Source organism: Chamaea fasciata, unplaced genomic scaffold (assembly GCF_029207755.1).
Source record: "Chamaea fasciata isolate MVZ Bird 193981 ecotype frontalis unplaced genomic scaffold, bChaFas1.0.hap1 SCAF_23, whole genome shotgun sequence".
Lineage (NCBI taxonomy): Eukaryota > Metazoa > Chordata > Aves > Passeriformes > Sylviidae > Chamaea > Chamaea fasciata.
In genome coordinates this window covers 4,692,552-4,710,406 of record NW_027094108.1, presented here as the reverse complement: position 1 = coordinate 4,710,406, position 17,855 = coordinate 4,692,552, and the positions used below count along the sequence as shown (strand labels likewise).

General features: G+C 38.4%; 1 protein-coding gene across 3 annotated transcripts in view; it reads left to right on the top strand.

The window, feature by feature from the left end:
• Positions 1 to 17,855, top strand: part of VPS13D (vacuolar protein sorting 13 homolog D) — a 94,357-nt gene that overhangs the window by 17,092 nt on the left and 59,410 nt on the right. For 2 of the 3 annotated variants that reach the window (XM_066202770.1, XM_066202768.1), the window contains 18 exons: positions 696 to 1,730; positions 2,388 to 2,478; positions 3,017 to 3,143; positions 4,020 to 4,200; positions 5,208 to 5,390; positions 8,107 to 8,326; positions 8,795 to 9,005; positions 9,135 to 9,306; positions 9,775 to 9,887; positions 10,427 to 10,636; positions 12,565 to 12,830; positions 13,004 to 13,137; positions 13,421 to 13,576; positions 14,110 to 14,332; positions 14,692 to 14,766; positions 15,473 to 15,679; positions 16,128 to 16,217; positions 17,240 to 17,380. In XM_066202770.1, coding sequence (XP_066058867.1) covers positions 696 to 1,730; positions 2,388 to 2,478; positions 3,017 to 3,143; positions 4,020 to 4,200; positions 5,208 to 5,390; positions 8,107 to 8,326; positions 8,795 to 9,005; positions 9,135 to 9,306; positions 9,775 to 9,887; positions 10,427 to 10,636; positions 12,565 to 12,830; positions 13,004 to 13,137; positions 13,421 to 13,576; positions 14,110 to 14,332; positions 14,692 to 14,766; positions 15,473 to 15,679; positions 16,128 to 16,217; positions 17,240 to 17,380 — 3,835 coding nt within the window. The remainder of the gene's footprint in view (positions 1 to 695; positions 1,731 to 2,387; positions 2,479 to 3,016; positions 3,144 to 4,019; positions 4,201 to 5,207; positions 5,391 to 8,106; positions 8,327 to 8,794; positions 9,006 to 9,134; positions 9,307 to 9,774; positions 9,888 to 10,426; positions 10,637 to 12,564; positions 12,831 to 13,003; positions 13,138 to 13,420; positions 13,577 to 14,109; positions 14,333 to 14,691; positions 14,767 to 15,472; positions 15,680 to 16,127; positions 16,218 to 17,239; positions 17,381 to 17,855) is intronic. The other variant, XM_066202769.1, reaches the window with a different exon arrangement.

The window sequence follows — 17,855 nt, the reverse complement described above, 5'->3', positions numbered from 1 at the left end:
TGCATAGTAGATAAGTATTTTTCGGGCCAGGTTTAACATGTTGGTAGTTTAGAAATCAAATCCTTTTACACATGGTTGGAAGAGATAGTCTTAAGTCATAATAATGACCAATATTTAACTTTGTTTGGGGGCATTTTGGACATCATTATGAATTAGTATAACTTTTGCTTGTCTTGAACACAGAAGGAAAAGTAAATGTGTCACTGTCCAAATGACGCTGTCCAAATAAATTTATTTGCAGTTGTAGTTGAAACTAAGAATTAAAATGCCATTGTCTTGAAAAAATCTGTGCAAGAGCAGAGGTTTTAAATAGAGAAAATTGAAACTTCTAACACTTAGGAGACAAGCAATGGTGGCTAAGTAGAACGTTTGTTTCATATATTACTGTGTAAGCTCAGGTGGTGAATTACTTTTAACTAACTCTGTGTGGATGACTTTTGCCCAGGAATACAAGGTATCCTATTCTAGGATCCCATCCCGTGTGCTTCCGGGTGGTGTCATCTTGCAGAGCTCATACAGAAGAACTGTTTTGCTTCAGTTTTGCATTGTACCTTGTTTTGCATTACTTTTTTTCTGGGATGATCTCAAAATTTGTGTGGTTTGGAATTCCACTTATGAATTTTAGAATATATGTATTGTTTCCATTGATATAGAGAGCTCCAATGTAATGATTGTTTCTTTTCTCTACATTGTAGGTGGTGTTAGCAAAACATGTATATGAACAAGTCCTTCAGACTCTGGATAATTTAATTTACAGTGAAGACTTGAACAAATTTTCAACCACTTCTGTATCTCCAGCTGGTCTTAGTTCTCCTTCAGCATCACTTCATAGTACAGGCACAGAATTCTTGAGTGAACGGAAGGAAAATGGCTTATTCAGCCAACCTAGTTTTAATTCTGTTCCAAAGAAGCCCTTAGCTGTCAGGGAAACCAAATCTTTTACTCAAATTCAAGCAAACTTTCACGTCTCAGAGCTCCAGGTTCAGTTAAGTGGTGATCTCACGCTAGGGGCACAAGGTCTTGTCAGCCTTAAGTTTCAGGATTTTGATGTTGAGTTTGCCAAAGATCACCCCCAAACCTTGTCCATTCAGATTGCCTTGCGTTCCCTGCTGATGGAAGATCTCCTGGAAAAGAAACCAGACTCTAAGTATAAGAACCTCATGGTCTCCCGTGGAGCACCCAAACCTTCCAGTTTAGCACATAAGGAATATCTTTCCCAGTCCTGCCCCGCAGTGTCCAATGCAGAATATCCAGACATGCCTCGTTCCCTCCCTTCCCATATGGAAGAAGCACCTAATGTCTTTCAGCTGTACCAAAGACCAGTTTGTGCCTCCCGTAAGAAGCAAAAAGAAGATGCTGATTCTGAGTATCCTCTGACTCCACCTCCTTCTCCATCAGCAGACAGATCCAAGTTGCCCTGTGGAAAAAGTAACTTTGATGATTCATTAGTTCATATCAATATATTTCTAGTGGATAGGAAACATCCTGAATTTTCTTCTCGCTATAACAAAATTAACCGTAGTGTAGATGTTGATTTTAATTGTCTAGATGTGTTAATAACTTTGCAAACTTGGGTAGTGATACTGGATTTCTTTGGGATTGGATCCACTGCTGATAACCATGCTATGAAGCCACAGCCTGAAGATACTCAGCAGACAGTCAAAGCAGAAATAAATTCCTTGTCAGCTTCTCAAGCCCAAGAGCCTGTTAACACTAAGCTGGATCTAAAGGTATACTTGAGATACAAAGCAGTAATTGGATTGTCTGTCATAAAACATCTGGTTTATAGAAACTTAAGGTGACATTTACATCATGTGTTTTATATTCTAGTGGGGAGTCCACATAAATGCAGAAACAGATCTATAATGTGTGTAGATATAGTTAAAAAAAAAAGAGTTATAAAAAAGCAGAACATTTGCAAAATGCTTGGTTCCCTTGCACTGTGACCCTCTCTTCAATGAGAAGGTTGCTTCAGTATTAAAGACCTAACATGCTGCAATTGGCACTGTGCTGTTGTAGGTACTGTGTTTGTTAATGAGAAAAAGTCTATAAATATATACCCATATCTGTTTATACAAACACACGTGATGCATGTGTATATAATATAGTCTTTGCCCAGAGGCCCTGCAGTCTTGAAAGAGAAGAAGATAGAGGTGACAGTGCTGGGGTTTGTTCTTGCCCTGATCATTCTGAATTGCTTGGGGAGACCCATTGATGTGCAAACAAGGCAGTAAAAATGTTCCTCTCCTTCAGTGTCTCCCAATCAGATAATTGTTGTTTGCTATTCATGTGTTACAGTGCAGTTGTTCTGGAAAAAAGCTAAACAAGATGTTCCAGTTCTGAAGTCATGTTTTTCATACCAATTTGTTCCTGTTTTGTTTGATCAGGTCCATTCTTTGTCCTTAGTCCTGAATAAGACAACCAGTGAGCTTGCTAAAGCCAGTGTGGCAAAACTTGCAGCTCATTTGGAAGTGATTGGTGAGTAGATTGAAGGGCTCAGGTGGTTTGCAGCTTAAAATAAAATGAGGTGTGCCCTGGAATTATGATTTTAAATGTTTTTATTTTGGTACTTGTTGGGTTTTTGTGTTTTTTTCTGGACAAAATTTACATTCTCCTCCCACTGATTCTTCCTTTGCTTTTCTAGGGTTTATTTTAAATCGTGTCATCCCTCCCAATTGTCAAACCTTTCATCATTTTAGCTGTGTTTGGCTGCAGTTTTAATACTTGACTTTCAAAGAGCAGAACAGTAGTTTTTATTACTGGTCTAGAGGGAAAAAAGGAGTTGTATTTAAGTTTCATAAATCAAAGTAGTGTGATCACACGATGTGTGTAAAGTCTACAGTAATATGTGGTTTAATACAGTCGTTGTGGCAGAAACACATGGTTTTCTTTGAACATGAGGTTTAATGTTTAATTGAATTATTTAATTGTTTTTAATGAGGCTAAATAGAAACTTTTGGGGTTTAGTAGATGATCTGTGTTTGAGTATCCTGATTGTCTGTCCTTTGTTTTGCAGAGGGAGATTTAGCCTTGCAGGGAAGTATTGGAAGTCTGTCCTTAAGTGATCTTACATCTCATGGAGAATTTTACAGAGAACGTTTCACTACAAGTGGTGAAGAGGCTCTCATTTTTCAAATCTTTAAGTATGAATTCAAACTTTTTGTTACTCAGTATTTGCTTGTTACTCCATTAACTTCCAACCCCTCCCAAAAAAACCCCGAAAGTCAAACAAACCCAGAAAACCCAAGCCCACAACTCTCAGGGTTGCATGATTCTGCTTTGGCCTCTTGGGACTTAAGTGGAACTTAAAATATTTTCAGTTATAAACTTAAGATTTTTAACTTACCTTTGTCTTGCAATGTACAAAGAAATGGAAAAGTAGTTTTTCATTTCTCTCTAAAGCTGTTCTGGAAAGTATTTACATGATAGTTTGTCCCTAGCTAAAACATGAATTTTTTAAATGTTGGAAGAGGTTTTCAAATGATGAAATAGATTTTCCATTGCTCCTTGATTTTGGGTGAAGGGGTTTGCTTTTGTCATAATGTAAATTTGAATTTCTGTGTTATGTTTTATGGAACATGTCTTATCTTGTAATGTTTCCTGGTTTTCCAGTTAATCAGATTAGAAATTATCCAAGTAATTTTATGGAATTAATTCCAAATATGACAGCACACTGATTCAAAATTGAATGTACACATTATCCTGCAGTGGAGTAGTTACCTTAAAAGCCACTGTTCTGGTACAATATCACCTAAGGTCTAACTGGTATGCAGAGATTAAAGGTACATTCCAAATACAGAATTTTCCTAATTAAAACTCAGCAGCACTTAAACGTACAAAATTTAGAGGTAATGAATACAAACCCGATTATTCACGTCTGCGACCGAGCTAGCGTTAATTACATGCTGTGAACATTAGTTAAATCCTCTCTCTTACTATTCTGAACACAGCAGAATGTCTAGTGCTGCTCCTAAAGTGTAGCTCAGAGGGGTAAGTGTAACTTTGAACCCTTGTCACAGGTACGGGAGGCCGGACCCGCTGCTGCAGCGGGAGTGTGACATGCGTGTCACCCTGCGCATGGCCTCGGTGCAGTACGTGCACACCCAGCGCTTCCAGGCCGAGGTGGTGGCCTTCATCCAGCACTTCACCCAGCTCCAGGATGTCTTGGGGAGGCAAAGAGCAGCAATTGAAGGACAAACGGTATGTCTGGGCCTTTCTTCTATTCTTTCCAAGCCTGTTTTTTTTTGCAGTTGAAATGCAGTATGTAATTTACGTTAATGCGTAATGAGGTTTTAGAGTTTTGGTGTTGGTAGAGATTTCTCAGGCTCGTCTTGTAATCAAGAGACCTTAATTAGGACCATTCTGCTGCTGTTTGAAAGTGCAGAATACCAAATTTGCATATTCCTTAAAACTTCAGTACCTGCTTTCTGCAGGATGCACTGGACAGGAAGGGTCAAGGCGTTATCTTGTCTTATTCTCCACTGTTCACCAGGTAATAATACCTGAACTAGTTTTGTTCCACTCAGGTGTATGCCTCTGATTTAGTATGATGGCTGGTAGGCTGAGAAAATCAGAACTTCTGCATGATAGAGTGTATGAATATAGAGTTTGTAGAGCAAGATAGACTGTATCAATAGAGGGTATATAGGGCATGATAGAGTGTTTCAATAATCAGGGCAGTGCAACCTAATGTGGAATTAATAGAGTCAATAGTCTTCTTTTAATAGAAGCTTCTCATAATTGAAGGAAAGACAGTGAATGCTTGAGTATTAAAATGCTTCATTGTGTATCAGGTGGGAAGTTTGAATCTGATTTTGAAACATCTTCTAAATGATGGGGCTTTGCTTTTTGCAAATAATTTTTCTTAAGTAATTTGTTGTGTAGTGAGCTGAGTAGTGTCTATTCTGCCTTTTAGTTCAGGGGTGAAAAGGGTGTGTCACTCCTGGGTACTGCATCTCTTCCACAGATTTTTCCTGTTTGCATCATAATACTTCTTTAATGAGCCTTTATTCTCTGTCTAAAGCAAGAGTTTGAGGAGTTTTTATTGGTTGCTTTGTTGGTTTTTTTTCTGTATAAACTCTAACCATATCTTTATTTTATAAATCAAGGGATAATGATCCTGAGTTCAGTACTAATCAGTGGGAAATAATCTCCTGCTTCCTGCAATTTTTGTAATTATTTTTCAAATGTATTTTTGCTCTTCCCAGGTGAGAGATAAAGCCCAGCGAGCTTCCCGAGTTCTTCTTGATATTGAGGCTGGGGCTCCTGTTCTGCTCATACCTGAGAGCTCCAAGTCCAACAGTCTTATTGTAGCTAATCTGGGAAAACTGAAAGTGAAGAACAGTTTCCTGTTTGCAGGGATGCCGGGTACCTTTTCATTAAAGAACAAGGTAGAAACATTACTTCTTAATTTAACGGCTTGTGGTTTTGCTAGTTCTTGTGCGTTTTATTTCTAAATCAAAGTTGTAAATGATTCTTACATTTTACTTTATATATTTACTTTATTATATTTATTTTTATATTTACTGTATTTGCTTTATATATTTATTTATATTTATATTTGCTTTACTAGACTTTATAATTCCAGTAGTGAGAGTCTGTGCCAGTGTGCTAGCAAATCTTACAGATTTGCCTTGCTGCTGATGGTGCTGTGCTGCCCTTCCTGCCTTGAGCTTACTGTCTGAGGCATTGGGGCAGATGGGAGACAGAGCTGACTGTTTTGAGAGAACAGAGGGAATAAAAGAGGCTGAACACACTCCAACTGCTCTGGTGAGGAAGCAGGACCCAACAGGGTGCACACCTAAATGTGTGGGACCAGGATGGGCTTTCAGCTCAGCCTGTTTGGTTACTCCAGCTGTTCACCACTCCAGATTTCCACAGTGTGAATAGCAGAAAGCAGAGGTCTGAGTTGGTTGAGACTTGCTCTAACACACTGGAGAACAGAATTGGGTTTTTTTTTTTCTGCTGTCAGTGAAACTGAGTGTGTGGAGTTGCTTTGGTGAGGTGAAACCCTGGGAAAGTTTTCCTGTAACTCTGCACGTGGCAAAGCACAGGACAGGAGTATTTGGTGCTGCTCTTGAGAGATGCAGCCACAAAATTTGGGGTGAGGAAGATCCATCTTGAATGGCTTTGTATATCTAAGCCATTCAACAAAGTCGGAGGTTGTCTGGATTAGACATCACCCCTAATGCCATTTTAAAGGGATTAGAAGTTAGGTGGACTAAATTGCTGCAGTGGATTTGGGGTGTGCCTGTTGCCTTCAGCTGATTGGTATCTACCTGTGTCTCTGCTGTCAGGAAATAGTGGACTGTGATGTTGGGTTGTTTCCTGAACTGTAGTGTGTTGATACAAGTACAGGTTTGTAAGCAGTAGACTCCTAAATTAACATTGTAACTTAAAAAAGGTGTGCAAAATAATTTTATTTCCGCCTAAAAATGCTGTGTTATGTAGCACTGTAGAAATGTAGGTGTTTGGAATGGGATTAGGTGGGGTTTGGCATTTTTTTTGTTGGTTTTGTTTTCATTTTTCCTCTGTCCTATGTTTATTTTTGAGGATCGGATTTTACAAGGCAATGCATACAAGGATCCTGTTTTATTTGAGGTATTTCACATCTTTATGGCAGTGTTCAGGTGCTCCTCATTCATTCTATAAAACAAGAAGTATTCTTCTGGAGTTCAGCACTTTAAAAAGCTACTTCATTTATTAAAAATGATGTTTCTGTTCTAAAGGTTTTGCTGAATTCTATAAGAATTGGATGTAAAGTTTTTGTGGTGTGCTCTTTATGCATGTCTGAGGAGCTGCTAATTTGCATTTAATTGCATAAATTCATAGATTTATAGATGATGTGATGATTTTCCTTTGCATGTACTTTTCAGTCTTTTCTTTACAGTATAAAGTTAAATGTTAATGTCCTCAAATGTTTTTCTTTAAAATCCTTGATTGTGTTTACAATTAATTTTTCCATTTTTTTTCTAATATTTAAAAACCATGTAAGGCAAGAAAATATTAACAATTAAAATCAGAAAGGGAAGTTTATGGTAGGGATTGATGTGACATCAGAAACTGAATACAGAAGGAAGATGGGAAATGATAGTAACAATACCGGAGTCAGGGGCAAAGTGAGCAATCTTGGAGTAAGGGCTGAGTAGATCACTAAAGATGATTGTTACCTGCATGTGGGACATGAGGTTCATTAATTGAAATGATTGACAGATTAATCCCAAAATTGGCTTTGGGGTATAAAGGTGGTGTGTGAACCTCTTGCACCTGACAAATCAAAGAGTGGTTGGGGCCGTTCCATGACAGATTGGTCAGATTGGTCAAGCAGGATTTTTGGGAAGATAAATTTCTAATGTTGATATGAGTCTTTTTGTAGGGAAATTTGCAGGTTGTTGATGCAAGACAGCTCCTGGATTTCCACTGGATATGTGGTGGTGGGGAGATGTGTAAAATGTTTTACATCGATATAAATGAACTTTTCTTTTTTTGCCTGTGAGGAATTAAGTACTAAGTGTAGGGATTTATCCAGCCTTAAGCTGCAGGAGAATTTTGGGACACGTTTTGGTGTGACAGCTGAAGTATTTAAAGTGCATAAAGTGTGCATGTGTAGAAGTGTTAGTTCACAGATTGTAATAAAATATGAAGTTGCTGACATGATCTTGCAGAAATAATGGCATATTTTTTTTTTCCATCACCTGAAAAACAGCTTTAAATATTTAAAAGTCTTTATTCTGCAGGAATGTTTAATATCGTGACAGTCTTACCCCTTCATTTTGGTGTTAATTTCATTTACATGAGAGTTTTTCAGTTTCATGCAAAACCCTCTGCTTTTGAATTTGTCTCATTGAAAAGATTCTGCAGCTTTTTGAGGAAGGTTGCTGAAATAAACTTTTTTTACAAAGAAGATATTATCATCTGCTGTTAAGGCTTTAGGAGAAAAGTTTGGCCATTTTTCTACAGCAGAAGGGACTGGCATTCCAGTAACACACTCTCTACAGCACAAGATACTGGCATTCTAGTAATTTGTTGCAGCTTGAACCTTGGTGCATTGGTTCCTTAGAATTTAAGTTAAAAATCAAATGTTAATTACAAAATTTCTTTCATTAGCAGGATTCAGTTCAGTTTTCTTCTCCTATGGGAACCCCAAAACATAGCATGAAGAAAGCAAGTGCTGATGAATCAAAAATAGCAATGGAAGGTTTGGTCATGAAAAAATCATCTGGAACAAACATTTCCAGGCTGAAGAATGAGCCTGCAGTGAGCACATCGAGTAAGCAGCAAGGGCAGCCGCTGAAGCTGCCAGTTGTCCCAAACCCTGAGAGCCCAGGTATGTGACAGCAGCAGGAACCCCATGGAGCTTCTTTTGCCATGTGAAATAGTACAGTGACATAGTGCTTTTATCTTATGTGACGTTGAAAAAGTATGAGGCTCTAGGTCTGCAGACTGTAGATTGGAGAAGAAATGACTTTGAGCTTTAAGTTGATTTTTGCAGCTTTTAAAGGATTAGGGAGTTGTAGTTCAGTTTCTGGAAGAACAATCTTGCAAATTGGGTGTGTTTTGAGATGCATGTTGCACACATACAAGGAGTGTACTTGGGCTCCTAATTAGGAATTTACATTTACCTGTGAATGAGCTTGGTATCTGGTAGTTAGAGATATTGATGAACATGAATAAAAAAATAAAAAATGTGGAATAAAATCAAAGCTAAATTAAATATCTTTTTAAAAGTAGGTTACATTAGTTTTGCACAGATTCTGTTTTTCTTCCTTATATGTTATCTCCTGTGTTCTTGCAGAGGATCACATCTGCCTCTTAGACTGCATTGTGGTTGATCTGCAGGACATGGACATCTTTGCTGCTGAAAGATACCAGAGAGAGTATTCCAAGGCTGTGGAAGATACCAGTGCAGATTTGAGCTTTCCATCCTACTTGGTGAGGCAGACAGGAGGGAGCCTGCTGACAGAACCCTTCAGACTGAAGTTAAAAGTAGAGAGAAACTTGGACAAGTGAGTTTAAACAGGGTCACTTTGTGCTGTCACCTAGAGCAGTGGTTTAGATGCCTTTTGTTGTATCCTCAAGGTCTTGCCTGCTGTGTTGGAGCTCCTGGAAGTGCTGAGGTTTCCTCTTTGTTGCAGGGAGCTGAGTCACGCCGTGGCCGACATTTCAATCCATGGCAACCTCTCCTCAGTGCACTGCTCTCTGGATCTGAACAAGTACAAACTGATCCGCGGGCTGCTGGAGAACAACCTCGGGGAGCCCATCGAGGAGTTTATGCGCCCTTACGACCTGCAGGATCCAAGAATTCTTGTAAGAGGATCTATGTGCAGCTGAAATTCTCTTGAAATGTCTGGGGGGGTGGGGGGTTGCTGATGGCAGCAGTATTTTAAGGTCAAAGAAGCTCTAGACCAGTGCTGTCAAAAGGATTAAAAGTAATTTTCAAGTTAAAGGCCACAGTATTGTGATAAAACCATCTCTGGATGTGTTTAAGAGAAGACTGGGTGTGGCACTTGGTGCTATGGTTTAGCTGAGGTTAGGGTTGGGTTGGACTTGATGATCAGGGAGGTCTCTTCCAACCTGATGATTCTGTGAAATCATTTCACGTTTCATTTCACATTTCATTTCACATAACATTTCCCCAGTAATGGCTTATGAAACTCTTTGGAGGAGAAGGGCACCACACAAAAGCTGTTAACATTTTTCTGAAATTCAGTATTTTTCAGAGCATCTGTCTAACTTTCATCTCTGAATTAAAATGTTGGTGTTTTCTACTTTCAGACAGTACTGAGTGGAGAAGTGTATACTTCCATGTCATTCCTCATTGACATGGTTAATGTGAGCCTGGAACTGATGGATCCAAAGGGAAAAGATGGATGCAGCTCTTTAGCCAGGTATGAATGTTCTTCTCTTACTGAATACCTTATCCTAAATACTATGCTCATGTCAAAGATACAGGACAAGGATTGAAGTAATATGTAGAATTACAGTTTAATTATGCAGTGTAATGGAATTTCTTAATTAGAGTCCAAACTGAGAGTTTGAGCTGCTCTGAAAGATGAAACTGTTCAAAAGATATGGTCTGTCTTTCCAGTAATACTTGAAATAACAGTCCAGTAATGTTTACTTGCCCAAGAGAAATAGTATTTTAAATAAGAAAGCGGTATGAGGGAAGGTTAAAAAAGCAGATTTATGCTATGATGGCCTGTTGGGGTTCTTTTAATCCAGAAGGTTTTATATCAGTGGAAAATATTGTTACATTTAGTCCAGATCTATTTTCTATCTCTATGACATGGGACATGATTGTAGTTGTTTTAGAAAATACCTAGATGAAAGATTTCAGCAGTGTGCCATACTTGTGAAATAAGTGACTCCAAGGAATAAATAAACTGTAAGTCTCTTGGGTGTGTTGTTTTGCTTTTTCTTCTCCTAGGTTTGATTTTAAGAAATCCAAGTTGCTTTTTGAAAGCTCTTCCAATGGAACAAAGTCCGTAAATCTGGTCTCTCATTCCATGATGGCCTTTGACACTCGTTATGCTGCACAGAAATATGCTACAGGCCCCCCAAATGTCTTCAATTGCATCTTTCAGTCATCAAAGAACAGCAGTAGCCCAGGAGCAATCCAGATTGAACTGCATTTCAGGTTAGTAATTCTGGGATTTGTTTAATAATGACATAATCAGTATTGTCCTGGTTTGAATACACCTGTTGTTATTGTAGGTAAGCTTGGGGGCATTGTATTTCAATCTGATGACATTTTTGGGGTGATCAGTGGTACTTGACAGATTGAAGTCTACAGTTATTAATTCTGTGGAAGTTGTTGGATTTTTTTTATTTTTTTTTTTTATTTTTTTTTTTACTTGTTGCAGTAAATTTTATTGAATGTGTAATGGATCAGATGAAGGTTTGACCTAGTAAAATCAGTAGTGCTTAAAGCTTGATAAGTCTGGTCTATCATTTGTATGTGTGCATAAAACCAGAATTTTTAATATAAGATGCACAAAAGCTGTTTCCCAGCAGGTGTCACACATGGTTTTCTGAGAGCATCACATACAGACAGAAATGGCACCTCTTTCAAAAACCATCTCTGTCTTCTCTTCTATGTTATGCCCGACCCTGGTTTTTTTTTTCTTACCTGTTTTGATCTAATTTAGATTATAAAGTATAATGTCAGCATTTATCTGTATCAGCATGGTGGTTTTTTGAGGAATGTTAACTACCAAAAGAGAGGGTGAAGTGAAATGACTAGAGATGTTGCCTTCACTTCTGATCAGATTTGCTGACCAAGCTCAGCTTTCTCACTCTTATATAAAAGTGCGATGCCTTCTGAAACAGTTGCAGGAGTAATGTAGGGGGAAAAAGATGGTGGATTATTTTAGTCCTGTAGAAAAATATGGAGACATTTGTTCATAAAAACCAGGCAATTGAGAGAAAATTTCTTTTGAAGAATTGGATGCTACATTACGGTTATAGGTACCTAAAAATGTGTTCAGAAAGAAGCCAGTATTTCAATTTGAATAAAACTAAAATGGGATTTACTAAAAGATATACCCTAAAAAATGGCCCAGGTGGTTTTTACAGAACTGTTGAGTCAGTAGGCAGCTGGATTAGACACAGTTAGTGAGTTTGCACAGTACAGCCTAATCTGGTTTATAAGTGAGAGTTTCAGGAATCTTCTTCCCAACTGTTGTGATTTTATATTTCAGCTGCAGCAGCATGTGGTGTGTTTTTAGTGGTGAGAGCATCCTTGGCAGTAGATATAAGGGCTGGCAGAACTCAGTGATAGTGTTGTACTGGCTGGTGCCTCTTGAAATATCCTGGAGAGCCAGGGAGGGTTATGGGCTTTTGCTGTTGGAAGCAGCACAGGCAGAGGCTGCTCCCCACTAAGGCATCACAGTTCTTTGGAGATTTTTATAGCTCACAGTGTGCTGGATTGAAAATTGTTTCATGGTGTTTAACCACTTAGATGATTTTTCCAGTTAGCATGATCAAATGTAACTGGTATTCCAGATCATGAAGCCAAACAATTTATCCCTCCTAGCCAGACCCTCAGAATGGGATGCTGGGAGTTCAGGCAGGCTGACATTTTTTCTGAATGACAAAGCAGCTTCCTGTGCTGCAAAATGTTGTCAGGGTGTGAGAGGAAATTCATGTTGCACCTCTTATCTCAGAGCCAGATCTGAGTGTCACATGCAGAATGTTAGGTTTGATATCCAACAGGCAAAAAATGATAATAAAAAAAGGTTTTAAAATTTGAGATTTTGAAAATTAATGTTGATAGTGTGTGTTAAAAGAGCGTGTTTTATAAATTTCCTGTCATGTAGTTTTTCAATTCATCTCTTGTATCATTATTGCTTAGAATTTGTGCAGTTAAGATCTGTTGGGGTTCTGTGGGTACAGCAAATTGTTGAATTTCAACCTGTTTAAATATTTATTTGTATGTATTTTACAGACACTGTAAACTAAGTGTATCCCTATAAAATGCCATTTAATTCTTAGTAGATAATGATAGTTTTCAGCATGATTTTAAATATCTGCAGGTTATGAAGTTATATTCTCTCTTCTTAAAAGGTCCACTAAGGATTCTTCCAGTTTCACAGTTGTCCTGAACAATCTTCGTGTATTCCTGATATTTGACTGGTTGTTACTGGTTCATGACTTTTTATATACTCCTCGAGATACCAAAAAGTGGGAAAATCCCCATTCGTCCCGGCAGAGAGCCTGCATCAGTGACACAACTGTTGTTCCCAAAACTGTGAAAAGTGGAGTGGTTACCAAACGTTCCTCGCTCCCTGTGACAGCAGAAAAGCAGCTGGAAGTCAAGGTTAATGTGACAGGTGAATGTGCTCTTCTCTGGTGCTTTTGTAGGAGTTTTTCTCATTAAAAGCTGTCTGCTGGTTTAAAACCAGGTCCGTGAAAGTAAATCAAGAAACCTGCTGCAAATGCCTAAAGTACTTTAATGATTTTGCCAACTGCCCTGTTAGTTACTTGTCCTTTTTTTTTGGTGAAGGAACTGAATTTGTGGTTGTTGAAGACATGTCCTGCTTCGATACCAATGCAGTTATTCTGAAAGGAACAACAGTTCTCACTTACAAGCCCAAGCTGTTGGATCGTCCTTTCTCTGGCAGTTTGTCTGGCATTGAGGTAAGAAAAATAAATTTGCCTTTGTATAACATCTAAAATTAGAGGAGTTTGTGAAGATACTTTACTATAAATATATATACACAAAAGGAATAGTCCACAGATGCTTTTAGAAATTTGTTGGTTTCTCATCAAATGCTCTCATTTTACAGCAGTTTTTAGGATAGTTCTGTGTTGTTTGTGTTAAAACATTGTAAGACTTGACTGTAGCCTCAAAATATTGCTAGTTCTTGCCAGGCCTGTTCTCTCAGTTCATCATTTTTGAAAAATAATTTGCAATTTTTAGGTGTTTTCGTGCCGGTTAGGAAACGAGCAAGAGACTGCATTGTCAATTATTGATCCAGTACAGATTCATATGGAACTTATTGGGAATTCTTCCTACCCAAGTGGTTCAGGACTGCTGGATGCTTTCAATAGTGAAGATTTTCCTCCTATTCTAGAGGTAATATTAAAGGCCCGAATAAAAGTGTGTGCAGTAGAGAATACTAGCAGAGATATTTTTATGCCCAAGGATTCAGTAGAAGACTTTCAAATGGAAGACGCAGGCAGAAAATGCTCTTAGTGGTAATGAAAGAGTGATTTATGGGATATGTTACAGAGATTAATAGTGGGGGAAGGAAATGGGCTGATTATGTAGGCTGATGGTGTTAGATAGTTATTAATATCTGAAAAAAAAGAAGTATTTTTCTATTTTTTCTGTTTCTAATTGTTAGGACATATCAGAGGGCAATTTGCAGATCTTTTTACCATTATATCAAAGTAAAGCTTGTTTTCCCTGAGATGTAATGCTTTTGGTTGTTGGTAAATAATAACAAGTTTGATAATTTTATTATTGGATCTTTAAAACAGCATGGCAGTCAGATTGTAACACTAAATTCTGCCTTCCTTTGGGAAAAGCTTTACTAATGTCTGAAATATTTAAGAAAAATATGTAGAAAAAGGCAAGTGAATCTTATATTCTGATTTTTCATTTAGATTCAGTTGCAAGCACTGGATATCAGACTATCCTACAATGATGTCCAGCTCTTCTTGGCAATTGCAAAGTCAATTCCCCAGCAGACAAGTGCAGCTCTGCCTGACTCAGCTGCCTCAGGTGCTGGGAATGCTGCAGATCCCTCCAGTTCAGCACTGGGGAGTGAGACCTCCTTGGCACATGAAACCAGAGATGGATCCAAACATGTGCTGCATCCTGTTCTTGGTATGTTTTTCACTGTTGGAGTGAAGCCATTTTTTATATCTAAAGAAGGTTTCCACAAAGGGAAGCTAATCTATATGCTTAACACAAAAGATGTTGGTATCTTCATGGTGTAAGACCCTTTGTTGGTTAGAACTACCTAATAAAAGAGTGTAGGATCCTTTGTTGGTTAGAACTACCTAATGCACTGTCCTGATGGTACTATAAAAATATGAAAGCAGAGCAGAGTTATGGGCTTTTTCTACAGATGCAATCTTAAAGAAACAAACCCCCATTTTTTCATACAGATGTATTCTGATTTTAGAAATGAAAACAAGTAGATAACTGTCAAGGATTTATGCTTGGTTAACTGTTAATTCCAGAGCTCCAGCTGACTCGCCTCCAGGAGCTGGGATTCAGTATGGAAGATTGTCGTAAAGCTCTTTTGATCTGCCAAGGTAACACCAGATATTCTTAGCAGGGCTTTGCACATTGTTCTTGTTACCTTAATTGCAATTAAATAAAGCCTTTACACTGTCAGGTGGTGATGCACAGGCACTGTTTCCTTCTTTAGAACATCTTTGTCTCTGTGCTGGCCTGTAGTCTTAAACATTCTTCTTCCTGTTCTGCTACTGTGTAAAATCCACCCCCCAAGGATTCTTTCTTTGGGATGTCGTGTGTGGGGTGCTTGAGTGCATTTTTGTTTGGGAGTTTTTTATGTTCAGGTTGGTAATTTTTATGGTGCATCAATTTCTTGCTATTACACATCTCTTCCTCTTGAGAGCATGTTTTCATCTCTCCCTTTGAAAATCATAATTCTCTAGTTCTGCATGAAGTACATGAAAAGTTTCAAGACAAAGCTTTGACACAAGTGATTCTTTTTTGCTTTAGCACTGTCATGCTTCCCACCTTATCTATAGCCATGCATAATGTTATAGATTTTTATTACATTTGCCAACGTCAAAACACATTTCTTACTCTTGGGATCTACCAATGTCTTTATAATATTCTCATATTTATGTTACAAAATACAGCATATTCAAGATACTGCTGAGAATATTTTCTTAAGAGAGAGGGTATTAGTTTGTTTCTATGTGATTTTTGCTAAGTACATGCCTTTGAGAAAGTAGGTGATGATTGATTGGTTGTTTGCTTTTATCTAAGGTGACTTGAAAAAAGCAGCAAGTTGGTTGTTTAAGAATGCTGAACCTCTGAAATCAGTTTCCCAGACCTCTTCTGGTCGAGATAGCCAGGGGATTGTGCCTTTTCAGTTCATCTCAGGAGTGGAAATAAAGGCAGAAAGTGTCTGCATCTGCTTTATAGATGACTGCATGGACTGTGATGTTCCCCTGGCTGAATTAACCTTTTCACGTGAGTGTCTGGTTCTGCCCTGGCGTAAAATGACTGTCAGTTCTGGGTGTGTTCAGCATCATGCTCTTGTTTGTCAGGACTTGTCACATTTCAACTGGCAGTGTCTTGGTGGTGGTTGTCTGGGATATTGGGGGTTCTTTTTCCTTTATTTCTGTTTAAGTTTTGGATTTAAGAAGATTACAGTCTTTGTAGGGTTGAGGTTCTGATTTCCCCTTTTTATATCACGTAACAAATGGAATCTGTCCTGAGCAGGATCCTAGGGAGGCTCTGTATTGTAAGGTGTGGCTGTCTGCAAATGTTATTTGGAGAGTATTATGATAGGCTTTTTGTACCATTTCAGTTTAAAAGCCAAAATAAAACCTTCCATTGCTTACTTAATTCACAAAATCAGGAAGCTTGATTGTTTTGCATTAGTTTAAATTTCACTCTTTTTTTGTTCTCCCCACAGGTTTGAATTTTCTCCAACATTTGAGAACCAGCCCTGAAGGCTATGCTCATTTTACCCTCTCTGGAGATTATTACAACCGTGAGCTTTCAGGTGAATTACCCAGGGGGTTGTTGTTTTCTTATTTAGGTTTAGGAAACAGCCTTTCCTACTACAGGAGCCTGAAGTTCACCCACTAGGAAATGCCTCTAAGGGAATAGGGAAAGATTGACTTCTGGGTCTGTGTGTGTGTGAGACAGTGTGATCCTAGACAAGATATCCTGATTTGAGATCCGTTGGAGGGGTGTGGGAAGTGGAGATTTTGCTGATATGGAAGTGGCAATCAGGTTTTCAAATGGAATTGCATAAGAAGGTTATCCAGCAAAATAACAGTTTTATAACAAGCTGTCTCTGCATGCCCTTCTGCCTTCTCTTTAATTGTTTGGTGCCTTCAGTTTATTGCATATTTCAGGAAGGAAAAGCATGTGAGGGCAGGTGATTTGGCTGAGGATAAAGGATTAACATAAGAAGTCCATCACAATTTGTGTTTTAGATACAAAAAAGCAAATTAGGCCTCAATACAGGCCAAATACTGACTGACAAAAGAAGTAATCTAGTTCTGTGGGGTTTTTTAACTTAGAAACTAAGTTTTCTGTTACATTACTGGTGACAAGCACCCAGGAATTACCTGTCAACAAGGTAATTTTCTTTGTTTTAAAAAATACTTTGTTTTTAAAAATATGTAGGGTGGGTTTTTTTTCATAGCTTCTAGACTTTATCTTTTGAGATACTGAATACTAGCCAACTTAACATATGTGTGAAAATCATTGTCAAAGCTATTTGAGAGAGCTTAATTCCAGCTGGTTTAAATATAAAGCTCTAATTGCCTTCTAGTGCTTTAATTGGAACTAAGATATTTCTGCAACACCCTACATATAGTATAGATGGTCTGAATGGAGGAGCTGGACCAAATTTGAATTAGGTATGAAATTAAATCCATAGGGTTGCAACTTCGTCTTGAGCACAGATTAAAAGTAAAGGACCCAATTATGGAAGTTTCATTATTAAATATGTAAAGAGCATTCCAGGGTGGCCTCCACGTGTGCAGCAGAGGTGATGGTTTGTGTTTCTCTCAGGTTGGGAGCCATTTATTGAGCCATGGCCGTGTTCAGTGTCTTGGCAACAGCAAGCTTCGAGCCGCCTGCACCCTCCCCGCCTGAAGCTGGAAGTGAAGGCCAGACCACGGCTGGATATAAACATCACCTCTGTTCTCTTAGGTATGTGGGAATATTCCCTGAGAACAGCACTCCACAGTCTGGTTTTCACTGCTGAAAATGACAGGCAGCTCAGATTAAAGTGCTGCTGGTGTCCCGTGGAGGGAGCAGGATTGGCCCAAGTCCCTCCACGCTTTCCAGGACACTGCACCAGGTGTGTGTTTAGGCAGCCTATGTTCTATCAGATGCTGTGAGAGTGTAAAGACATGAGCTGCGTATATTAGAGGTTGGTAGGAATTCTTTCTCTGGTCATATGAATTCTATCAAATTTGTGTGTTATTGGAAATTTATTTTTAATCATAAACAGGCTTTCATCTAAAGCTTCCTGTACTTCTTAAAAATATTTTGATATTTTTGATATCATTTTTCAGTACATTAGTAGGTGTAGTGGGGAGCTACTCATTTCAGTTCTTTGGTCTCTGAGCACCTGAGCTGTCAATCCCCACCTCTGGAAATCAAAATATTTTGTTCATCATGA